The following is a 12,631-nucleotide window of genomic DNA, read 5'->3' as shown; positions in this document are numbered from 1 at the left end:
TATAGTCCCCTTTTCTGTATATCCCCATTGTATAAGGGGCTTCCTGCACTTTACCACACCTGTACACGTATTGGCCCTTGGCCCCATGTGAAAGTTAGTTGCTCATTATCCACCAAATCTCACTTGTTGAATTAAAAATGCAGAATGTAGCCTTCAAAGTGCTCTGCAAGATACCTACACTGTCCTATACGCAATTTCATTTCTTAGTTTCTACCTCGAGGACATAAACTATAGCGACTTTATGAAGTGCTTCTCTCTTGTAAAGTTATCTTCAAAGACTGCAACATTTCAACTTTAGCTAATACTTCAGTTTTCAATCTTATAACTGGCATGTGAAAAATCTGGCCATGACTTATAGGTCTGCCCATTTTTTTGTTGACCTAGCTTTGTTATGATCTCTTTATGTTCAGCCATAACTTTATGCAAGAAATGATCATACCAAATTTTCCTGGTACAATCACATGCAATCTGGTAATATCAAGAACCATTTGCCACTAGTTACTATATAAATTCTAACTGATCAAACTAGAACATAGAAACTGGAAAATTGTACTCTTACGTTAAATAGCAGTTTTCAAATTAGAAGTGGTTCTCAAGTGTCAACCCGTTCTGTATTTATCTCTCTACATAATTTGGGTCAGCGCACTGTTAGTCTAATATTGCCACATTTGTTTTCCTCACAGAAAATGTATCTTTTTAACCACTTGTTTTAAGAAGCCATATAGACCGGGTTTGCCATCTTATACCACAAATATGTTAACATAGAGTTCACTTCTGTATCCTGATGTATCCAAGTTGCATTATTGCACGATAGAGCTGGAGGTACTACTGGGACAAAGACCGCTCATCCTTACGACAATGGAAATTTCCACCACACACAACTTGCATTATTTTGTGCTCCAATTTTGTTCCTTGACATGACAAGTGATGAGGACCTTTAGTTTGCTCAAATTTTCTTGGCAAGTATTTAAGAACAACTCCCAACGATAGAATAAAAAGAAGGCAGAGAAGCTTGTACAAGCAGCCTCATGAACCATGATGGACAGAATGACATGAGATAATTGTAAAGCCAGACAAGTACTCCCTCCGTCCCAAAATAAGTGCCTTTGATTTAGTACAAAGTTGTACTAAATCAAAGATACTTATTTCGGGACGGAGGGAGTACCAGGCATCGTAGCATGTACCTCAGATATTCTACTGAGACACAGACATGCATGTTCCACGGCGAGATAGATCAGCATGCCAGCGGGTATGCCTTCCAGAATGATTGATCCTGCACAAGACTCCATAAAGCGTAGCCACCAAGAGGCTCTTCACCGAGAACCACATGTGCAGTCCATCTGTGGCAGTTCATCAAACACAAATCAAGTCATTCCACAGATGCGTTCCTTCTCAAATGCCAGCTTATGGCCTTACGCCAACAGCCTCCTCTAAAATATATTTCATCCATCAGAATCATGACATGGTGCACCGTCCTCAGGCAATGCAACTAAATCATTATAAAAAGAACTAGCTTAGTCTCCTTATGTAATTATGGAATAACATACAGCGGTTGGTATGAATGATTGAAGCTCGCTAGTCAGACAGATGGTAAATGTTCCTACATTTCAAACTCCAACATGGGTGTGGGTGATGTTTACTAATTTGGGTCCACACACTAATATTTGCCACACATATTATTTGTTTTCCTCACAGAAAATGTATCTTTTTAACCACTTATTTCTAGAAGCCATATATACCGGGTTTGACATCTTATTTAAGTAGCACAAATATGCAAGCACAGAATTCATTTTATGTATCCTGATGAATACAAGTTGCATTGTAGCATAACAGAACTGGAAGTTCTAATGGGCCAAAGACCAGCTCATCCTTTCCTACGACAATAGAAATTTCAACCACACGCATGTTACATTATTTTGTGCTCCAGTTTTGTCCCTTGCCATTTCAAATAATGAGGACCTTCAACTATGTTTTGTTGGAATTTTCTTGGTAAATATTTAAGAAATCCCAACGTCACAATAAATATAACATGTTCAAGCAGCATGATGAACCATGATGGACAGAATGACTTGAGAACCCTCAAAGGCCAGACAAGTACCAGGCGTCGCAACATGTACCTCGGGTATTCTACTGAATGCAGCTGTGCACAATCCACCATAGGATAGACCAGCAAGCCATGGGATTACCATCTGCAGATCCAGAATGATTGATCTTGCACAAGACTCCATAAAGCATATAGCCTCCAAGAGGCACTTCACGGAGAACCACATGTGCAGTCCATCCGGGCAGTTCGTTAAACACAAACCAAGTCAGTCCCCAGATGCGTTCTGTCTCAAATGCCAGCCTATGCCAAGCTTTACGCCAACAGCCTCCTATACAATATATTTCAGTCGTCAGCATCATGACATGTTGCACTGTCCTCTGGCAAGGCAACTAAATCACTATACAAAGAACTAGCTTAGTCTCCTTATGTAATTATGGAATCATATACGGCAGTTGATATGAATGATTGAAGCTCGTTAGTCATAGAGAAGATAAGTGTGCCTACATTTCTAACTCCAACTTGGGTATAGGTGATGTTTATGTATTGGCATACAGCTAATGCAAGGAAGCTGCATGGAATGAGCATCTCCCACTCCCAGAGCTCAACGAAATGTAGGCAAGTCTTGTCTTGGTCACATAAACAAAGCATTGTCCTGTACACGCAACCGCACTCTGCATATGGCATGACAAGACTAATGACTATTGACTATTCATCATCAGTTCGGTGATTAGGCTAATGGTGATACAAAGCAATATTTTAAGGCAGTTTTACATTTGCTCCAATAAACTCTCTCAGAATGAAACAAGTATGCGAGTATATGCAGGAAAGAAAAGTTACCTGGATGTAAATAAACTGCAGCATGGTCAGCTGAAACCTGGTGGGTGAAAATTCACTACTTCCAGTCCACAACTGACAAATGCTTGTTCAGTTGCATACAAGCCTGGGGGAGATAATGGGATAAACCTCTAAACAAAACTAATTGATGGATTCATGCCACAGTTAACAGATAGTGAAGCAGTGCAATTTGCTTATTCCACGCTATCGAGCTTCTTCATTGGTCTCTATGATACCGCACGGTGCTTCATGGCCTTATGTAGCAATTGCAGCCATTCTGCTCAGTTTCTGCTGGTGGGTTCACACCAGTGACCTTATTTACGGCGGAGATGGAACTGCGGCGTCATCCTAGCAGCATCCCTTCCAAACATGGTGAGTCTTCCCTCACATATGCTCCAGAAATGCCAGCTTGTGCCAAGCATTACGCCAACAGCCTCCTGCATGACATACTTCAATCATCAGCATCATGACATGTTGCACTGGCCTCATGCAACACAAGTAAGCTATAATAGAAAGAATTATTTAGTCTCCTTATGTAACCATGGAATATCATACTGCAGTTGATTTGAATGATTGAAGCTTGCCTAGTCAGAGAGAAGACGATGAAGGTTCCAACATAGTTAACTCCAAATTGGCATAGTTAATGGTTATGTATTGGCTTACAGCTAATGCAAGGTAGCTACATGGAATAAGCATCTCCCAGAGCTCAAGTATTAGAAAATTATATACTTCCTCTGTTCGGAATTAGTTGTCGCTCAAACTGATGTATCTAGACGAAAGATTCATTGATGCCCGTTAAGTTGTCATATAAGCTTGGGAAAGACAAGGGAACAAATATTTAAACAAGACAACTCGACTCGATGTAGTCATGGCATGATTAGCAGACAGGTAGATTCCGGGGAACCATCATGCCAAGCCAAAGCATGGGGATGCCATACAGACGCACACGGCTATATAACTAAGAGCTTAACAGACCACAACTTCACACCGCCGCCTCAAGGCGTCTTCTTCGTGTTCCAGTTCCACCACCAATTAGCCAAATGTCGTCCAACAACCAAGTAGCATCCCACAATCCAGAGCAACCAGATAAGCAAAGTCCGGCCAACCCGCCCGGCAGCAACAAGCCTTCAACAGAGTACTAGCTGAAGACACAGCTTCTACTGCTGGCCACTCTGGTTGCGACCGTGACGTATGCAGCGGGGCTCAACCTGCCAGGGGGAGTCTGGCAGGACACACAGGATGGACACTTCGCAGGCGATCCGATCCTTCCAGACACGCACTACCACCGGTACCTTGCGTTCTACTACTGCAACGCGACTGCATTCGCGGCATCACTTGTGGCCTGCCTCCTTCTCCTTGTTCTTGATGAGGCGAAGGACAACAGTGTCTGGGCAACTGTGCTGCGGGCGGTCATGGTGCTCGATTTACTTGGCCTCATGGGAGCTTATGCTGCTGGAAGCTGCCGGGATGATTTTACAACCATCTACTCCTCAGTGTTAGTCTCTTCCGTCTTCGCCTACATCATATATGTCTTTGTAACCTATGCCTTCCGGTGGGCGTTCCCCAAGAGTAGAGAAGGCAAGGCTCCTGAGAAGCAAGACAAGGATCCTGAGAAGCAAGACAAGGACCCTGAGAAGCAAAACAAGGATCCTGATGTAAACAAGCGTGAAGAGGAGCACGAGGTATTGATGCTACTAGCAACCTTTGCGGTTACCATCACATACGTGGCTGGACTGGGCCCACCTGGTGGATTCTGGGGCAACAGCCAGGACGGCCACCGTGTGAGCGACCCAATTATGCAGGACCACAACTCCAGCCGGTATCAGGCATTCTTCGTGTGCAATAGCACTGCATTTGTTGCGTCCTTGCTCATCATTGTGCTGCTCCTGGACAAGAAGCTGAGCCAGAGAATCTCTAAAAGGTTTGTTGCACTGTATGGGTTCATCGCGGTGGCGCTCATTGGCCTTGTGGGGGCCTATGCTGCAGGAAGCTGCAGGGAAGCTGATAATACCATCTATGTAGTTTTTCTGGCTGGTGCGGTTCTTGCATATATATTTCTACAGATGGCTATCACTGAAGCCATGAACAAGACGAACAAGAAGGATCGTGTCCCAGACACTGTGGCCCGGGCTCTCGTGGACAAGAAGGATAGTTGGGACCATAAAGTACTCACATCCATACGTGATCGTACTTCAGAATGGCTGAAGCAAATAAAAGACTGGTTTCATACAGCTTTTAGCACTAGCAGGTATGCAATCACGTATTATTCTTCCTTTGAAATTACCATTGGTCCATATAATCCAATACCAGGATGAAATTTTAACTCTGTATATCTATGCAACTACCAGGGACAGAGGATCTGACAAAGTATTGGAAAAGAATCGCTCTCTTGTCATGTTGCTTGCTACTCTTGTGGTGAGCATCACTTACCAGGCAGGACTAGATCCACCAGGTGGCCTATGGCCAGATGACCAGGAAGAGCATAAGGGCGGTGACCCAGTACTCCTCACAACTCATCCTACTCGGTACAAGGTGTTCTTCTATAGCAACTCAGCCGCCTTTGTGACATCCCTAGTCGTCATCATAATGGTTCAAAGTAGATTTCTACTTCAGCGCCATACATTGCACGCAGCCATGCTACTGGATTTGTTTGGCCTCATAATTGCATATGCTGCAGGGAGCAATAGGGATTCAAGCACCTCCATCTATGTTGTCGCCTTGGCAGGTGTTGTCCTTGTGTATGTGGTGATTCATATAGTATTCTTCACATTAGAAGAGCACACGAACAAAAACCAAGATCCCGATAAGTTGGATAATAGGCGCGAGATGTTGCTGCTGCTTGCAATCTTGGCTGCAACACTCACTTACCAAGCTGGGCTGACCCCACCAGGTGGCTTCTGGTCAGCAGATGACAAGTTTGGTCATCATGCTGGATTTCCAGTCCTCCTTGATAACTATCCTCGTCGTTACAATGCATTCTTCTACTGCAATGCAGCAAGCTTCATGGCATCTGTAACTCTCATAGTTCTTCTTGTGAACCCCACCCTATACAAGCCGGGCATACGGTGTTATGCACTCTATGTGTGCATGGTGATGGGCATGTTTGGCCTCATGGGTGCATATGCTGCTGGAAGCTCCCGACATGTACGAACCTCCATCTATGTGTTAACTTTAGTGGCTGCAGTGTTCGCCTTCGTCACCTTTCAGGTGCTCATTTTCTGGATACAAAACTGGAGGAAAGGGCAGCCTAAAGAGGAAGGCTCGGACTTAAATGCCATGGGAGTGCCAACCCCTGCTGCAGCTACTAGTCAAGTTTCACCATTCCATGTTTGTGGTGCGCAGCCTACCCCCCCTGATCCTGTAGATGGGTCCTCTGGGCAAGAAGGTATCACCAGTGAGTCTTCTGAACCAGTTGCTGGTGACATGGGGACGGAAGAAAAGGGAACAGAAGATAAGGTAACAGAAGATAAGGGAACAGAAGAAAAGGACCTTCGTGAATACTTGATGCTGCTAGGAGTCCTGGCTGCGAGTGTAACATACCAGTCTGGTTTGAAACCACCAGGTGGCCTCTGGCAGGACAACAACAATGGACATACTGCTGGCAACTCAATCCTCCATGACATCGCCAAAGGCCGGTACCGTGCGTTCTTCTATAGCAACTCCACTTCGTTTATGGCTTCTATTGTCGTCATTGTCTTGCTACTTCCAGTAAACAAGCACAAGTTCCCACTGTGGCCAATGCATACTGCCATTTTGCTAGACATGCTAGGCCTCCTTGGAGCCTACGCAGCAGGCAGTACCAAGGAGTGGGAGATGTCCAGGAATGTCATTGCTCTGGTCGTTCCTGTGCTGGCCTATATTGCAGCCTATGCGGCAGTGTCATTCTTCAGCAAGAAGGGCAGTGTGCCAACGGAAATTCTGCATGAACAATCGCAATGATGAAGAAAGCTTAGGTGTGACGTGATCCTTTATCTGGTTTTTAATTTATTGAACTGCAAGTGCTATGTGTATTTCAACATATTCAGTTTATTGTCCACGTGTACTTTTCATATGATATACAACACAGATATCTATAAATTATTGAGTATTTTGTATTTTTTATTTTTGTATAATCAAGGTAAAATGGTATACTTTCTAGTTTTAGAATTGCCAGCCATTTGTGTATGACACTATGACTATGTAGTATTGAGATATTGTCAAACAACAAATTTGACAAATAAAAGTTGCTAGTGTGGAGCTTTAGTTTCGAGCTGTTATGGCCTTCTGTGGCAATTGCTAGCATTCAGCTCACTGGCAGGCAGCATTACTTGCCTATCATTGTCTGTTTCATTGGTGTAAATAAAGTATTGTTTCTTTGTTCAATATAACTCATCGTGGCCCTCCTGTCCCCTACAGATTGATAAAAAAATTAAAGTTCATCTCTTAGTTGGACAACATAATCACTCATCAAACATCATATCTTGAATTCAGAGGACTTCACCTAATTCAATGGAAAGGAATTGAAAAATATGGTATAAAGGGATCCTTGAAGAATGAAATTAAGAACTGGCACTTAGTTGAACTGACCTGATGAAATAGAATTACAGGAGGCAGCTTCTAGTGACTCTGCAATCTATAATTTGCAAACATATTATATTTTTCTAGTACTGTAGTGTTAATCTTACAAGAGATATAATGCGCAGACCTGTTTAATCATTCTACCGTTCTTTTAACTGATCTGGCCTTGATTTACTCATGTCCATTTGCAGTTGAGATACGCTTGTAGTCTTCATATGAATCATATGGTATATGATAAGCCAATAACGATGGTGTAATTGATCGTTATGAGAAATATAAAGGCTAAACTGCCACCTATCATGATTAGTTCTTAACCTCTGTCCATTCTTCAATGCTGGCATACAGTAAGTGATAAGAACTGCTGAACTCAGCCAGTTTAAATTTTATTGTAGCTTCTGTCATTTCACAAATATTTAAATGTGCTTAGCTTCTACACAAAATACCCAGAATGTGCGTGCTCAAGCAGTTTGAAGATGGGGAATATTAACAAGACAGTACAAACAATAACCACTAACACGGAACATACCTGAAACGCGAACAGATGTCTGTCAGGCATCGCACTGAACACGGGTCGCAGCCCTCAGTTATCCATGATTGACATCCAAACCACAGGATTCCTTCTGATCGTCGTCGATGCAGACTCGCGGAGGAAATTCGCGGCACGTCGAACGTGCTGTCCCGTTTGGCCAATCTGTCGAACACCTCCCGTGCGCCCGGCCCGCGCAGGCATTTCAGGACGGCAAGCAGACGCCACAAAAGCCGTGCAACAAAATAAGAATCCATGGAGCGTGAGGCCGTTATGGTCGCATCAGCGCGCATTGCCGTAGAAGCCGATGGTCGGATCCGGTGGATGCATGGCGTTAATGTGGTGGAGACGCCGAGATTCGGCGAAATGATTCGGAAATGGCGCGAGGGGATACGGGGACTGCTTCGGAAAGAGTGTGGGTAGGATCTAGGATCAGCACTCCACGCCTCCACAGTAGACCACAGCAACGAGAAAGAGGGACAAGGAGGAAGATGGTGGCAGGCGTAACAGAGGAGGCGGGAATCCGACGGCGAGCGCTAAGGGAATACTTTACGTTTTTTTTAACCTTTTAATGTTTATTTTTTATTTTCATTCTTATATTTCTGTATTTTCACTTTTTCGTTTTTCTATAACACATCAACATTTTCTAAAAATACAAAAACATTTTTAACAGCGTTAACATTTTTTAACACAGTATAAACGCAAGCGCTCATATACACGAGCACCTCGCTTCTTTTTGCATAAAAATATTTAATATCACTAAAGAAATGTTTTATTTGAAATATTTTTTTCTTTTTAGAAAAGAAATGGAAATTATTTCGAAATCTAATGATTAGAATAGTCGATGGGGATGTCTCCTCCCACTGAATGCGCATCGCCGAAAATCCTGAAATAAATTCAAGAATAAATGCGAGACCAGGACTTGAATCCTGATGGATTGAGGATACCACAATCCCTCTAACCATCCAACCACAGTTTGGTTCGCCACTGTTAACATTTTTATAGAAGTTAAAATAACATCAATACTACTTTTTAATGCATGGATTTCTTTATATACAAATTTATTTTAAATACGTGAAAATTTTGTTTAACACTTTTAAATGAGAAATGTTTTTTTAATGTGAATATTTTACTCCTTAGGTTTCTATGAAAAAATCTTAACTTTGTTAAATAAAAAGTAACTAAACCTACATATAGTGGCCATTGAGGCGATGTGCGCAGAGGCGTCGTGATAACGCTCTGTGCAACAAAATGACGGGATGACACACAGAGTGTCTGCTATGTTGGCCGAGTTCTATCGCTCGCGCTACTAGTTTCGGCGTGCTATGTAGCGGTTTTCTAGCGCCTTTTTTATTTTTCAAAAGTAAATATAATTTGTAAGATAGAACATTTTTTTAATGTGGACATTTAGAAGATATGAATAAATGTTCATTTTGTGTGAACATTTTCCAACTTATGTGCATATTTTAAAAAAATTGACCAATCTGTAAAATTTCATGAATAGTTTTCAAATGTTATGGACATTTTAAAGTTATAATGTTTTCAAACATTTTTCAAATAAGAAAAAGAAAGACCACATTATAACCTACATAGCCATAAATGTAGTGTAATGCCGCCTGCCGCGTGAGGATTGATTTCAAAGTTTATATCAATACCACATGATTACTCAACATATTTGATCAAGCCGACAAGATTAGTCTATACCTAGATTTATTTTATTAACTAGCAAATTTGCCCGTGATAACCCACAAGTATAGGGGACCGCAATAGTTTTTGAGGATAGGGTATTCAACCAAATTTATTGATTCGACATAAGGGGAGCCAAAGAATATTCTCAAGTATTAGCAGCTGAATTGTCAATTCAACCACACATGAAAGACTTAATATCTGCAGCAAAGTATTTAGTAGCAAAGTAGTATGGAAGTAACGATAACAGTGACGAAAGTAACAGTAGCAGTTTTGTAGCAATCGTAACAGTGACAATGAAAAAGTAACTAAGCAAAGATTAATATGAAACGAGCTCGTAGCCAATGGATCAATGATAGAGAATTATGTCGGATGGCATTCATTATGCAACAATTATATAATATAGGGTGACACTGAACAAGCTTCAAATCATCAATATAATGTAGGCATGTATTTCGAATATAGTCATATATGTTTATGGGAAAAAAACTTACATAACATCTTTTGTCCTACATTCCCGTGGCAGTGGGGTCCTATTGGAAACTAAGGAATATTAAGGCCTCCTTTTAATAGAGTACCGGACCAAACCATTAACACTTAGTGAATACATGAACTTCTCAAACTACGATCATCATCAAGAAGTGTCCCGACTATTATCACTCCGGAGTTGCCGGATCATAACACGTAGTAGGTGACTATAACTTGCAAGATAAGATCAAGAACACAAATATATTCATGAAAACATAATAGGTTCAGATCTGAAATCATGACACTCTGGCCATAATGACAAGCATTAAGCATAGCAAAGTCATAGCAACATCAATCTTAGAATATAATGGATACTAGGGATCAAATCTTAACAAAACTAACTCGATTACATGGTAAATCTCATCCAACTCATCACCTTCCAGCAAGCCTACGATGGGATTACTGATGCATGGCGGTGAGCATCATGAAATTGGTAATGGAGAATGGTTGATGATGACAATGGCGACGGATTCCCCTCTCCGGAGCCCAAACGGACTCCAGATCTGCCCTCCCGAGGAAGGACGGGGCTTGGCGGCGGCTCCGTATCGTAAAACGTGATGAATCCTTCTCTCTAATTTTTTTCTCCCCAAACGTGAATATATGGAGTTGGAGTTGAGGTCGGTGGAGGTTCAGGGGCCCCACAAGGACAGAGGACGCGCCCTAGGGGGGTGGTGCCTCCCCCCACCCTTGTGGCCAGGGTGTGGGCCCCCTTTGGTTGATTCTTTCGCCAATATTTTTTATTTATTCCAAAACTGATCTCCGTGAAGTTTCAGGTCATTCCGAGAACTTTTATTTCTGCATAAAAATAATACCATGCCAATTCTGTTGAAAACATCATCAGTCTGGGTTAGTTCCATTCAAATCATGCAAAGTAGAGTCCAAAAAAGGGCAAAAGAGTTTGGAAAAGTAAATACGCTAGAGACGTATCAACTCCCCAAGCTTAACCCATTGCTTGTCCTCAAGCAATTCAGTTGACAAACTGAAAGTGATAAAGAAAAACTTTTACAAACTCTGTTTGATCTTGTTGTTGCAAATATGTAAAGCCAACATTCAAGTTTTCAACAAAGATTATGAACTAACCATATTCACAATTACATTTAGGTTTCACATTTACTTATATCAATGGCATAATCAGCTAGCGAGTAATAATAATAAATCTCGGATGACAACACTTTCTCAAAACAATCATGATATGATATAACAAGATGGTATCTCGCTAGCCATTTCTGAGACCGCAAAACATAAATGCGGAGCACCCCTGAAGATCAAGGATCGACTAGACATTGTAATTCATGGAAAAGGAGATCCAGTCACAGTCATACTCAATATCAATTAATAAGAATGCATAAAAATGGCAGTGGTGCTCTCTAACTAGTGCTTTTTATAAGAGGATGATGACTCGGCATAAAAGTAAATAGATAGGCCCTTCGCAGAGGGAAGCAGTGATTTGCAGAGGTGCCAGAGCTCAAGTTTTTTAAACAGAGATAAATAATATTTTGAGCGGCATGCTTTCATTGTCAACATAACAACCAAGAGATCTCGGTATCTTTCATGCTACATACATTATAGGCAGTTCCCAAACATAATGGTAAAGTTTATATTCCCCCACCACCAACAGGCACACTCCACGACTGGTCCGAAATAGCGGGTACCGTCTAACTAACAACAATCCTGGGGAGTTTTGTTTGCAATTATTTTGATTTGATTTGAGCATGGGACTGGGCATCCCGATTACTAGTCATTTTCTCGTGAATGATGAGCGGAGTCCACTCATCGTGAGAATAACCCACCTAGCATGGAAGATATGGACAACCCTAGTTGCTACATGAGCGATTCGAGAATACAAAACAAAATTTCATTTGAAGGTTTAGAGTTTGGCACATGCAAATTTACTTGCAACAGCAGGTAAATACCGCATATAGGTAGGTATGGTGGACTCATATGGAACAACTTTGGGGTTTATGGAAGTGGATGCACAAGCAGTATTTCCGCTTAGTACAAGTGAAGGCTAGAAAGAGACTGGGAAGCGACCAACTAGAGAGCGACAACAATCATAAACATGCATTGAGATTAACCAACACTGAGTGCAAGCATGAGTAGGATATAAATCACCATGAACATAAATATCATGGAGGCTATGTTGATTTTGTTTCAACTACATGCGTGAACATGTGCCAAGTCAAGCCACTCGAATCATTCAAAGGAGGATACTATCCTACCATACTACATCACAACCATTTTAATACCATGTTGGAACGCAAGGTAAACCATTATAAACTCCTAGCTAATTAAGTATGGCATGAGTAACTATAATCTCTAATTGTCATTGCAAATATGTTTCATTCATAATAGGCTGAATCAGGAACGATGAACTAATCATATTTACAAAAACAAGATAGGACAAGTTCATACCATCTTTTCCTCATCTCAATCATTTCATCATATATTGTCATTAT

At 41.6% G+C, this 12,631-nt stretch overlaps 1 protein-coding gene and 1 long non-coding RNA gene across 3 annotated transcripts; one reads left to right on the top strand and one right to left on the bottom strand.

Moving 5' to 3' along the window:
* Window positions 1-887: 887 nt before the first annotated feature.
* LOC119335908 lies at window positions 888-8,467 on the bottom strand. Of its 2 annotated transcripts, none has more exons than XR_005162123.1 (4): window positions 7,962-8,467; window positions 2,882-3,315; window positions 2,118-2,372; window positions 888-1,340 (listed from the first exon to the last, which is right to left on the bottom strand). It is a non-coding gene; the product is annotated as an uncharacterized LOC119335908 (long non-coding RNA). The 2 variants fall into 2 exon arrangements; XR_005162124.1 differs by lacking the exon at window positions 888-1,340 and adding an exon at window positions 1,354-1,489.
* LOC119335907 lies at window positions 3,901-6,990 on the top strand. Its single transcript, XM_037607952.1, has 2 exons — window positions 3,901-5,126; window positions 5,227-6,990. The coding sequence occupies exons 1-2, from the start codon at window positions 4,291-4,293 to the stop codon at window positions 6,815-6,817; spliced, it is 2,427 nt and encodes an 808-aa protein (XP_037463849.1). The 5' UTR covers window positions 3,901-4,290; the 3' UTR covers window positions 6,818-6,990.
* Window positions 8,468-12,631: the final 4,164 nt, after the last annotated feature.

The sequence above is a fragment of the Triticum dicoccoides genome, chromosome 7B (genome assembly GCF_002162155.2).
Source record: "Triticum dicoccoides isolate Atlit2015 ecotype Zavitan chromosome 7B, WEW_v2.0, whole genome shotgun sequence".
Lineage (NCBI taxonomy): Eukaryota > Viridiplantae > Streptophyta > Magnoliopsida > Poales > Poaceae > Triticum > Triticum dicoccoides.
Note: the sequence above shows the minus strand (reverse complement) of the source record. Positions and strands in the feature narration are given on the sequence as shown.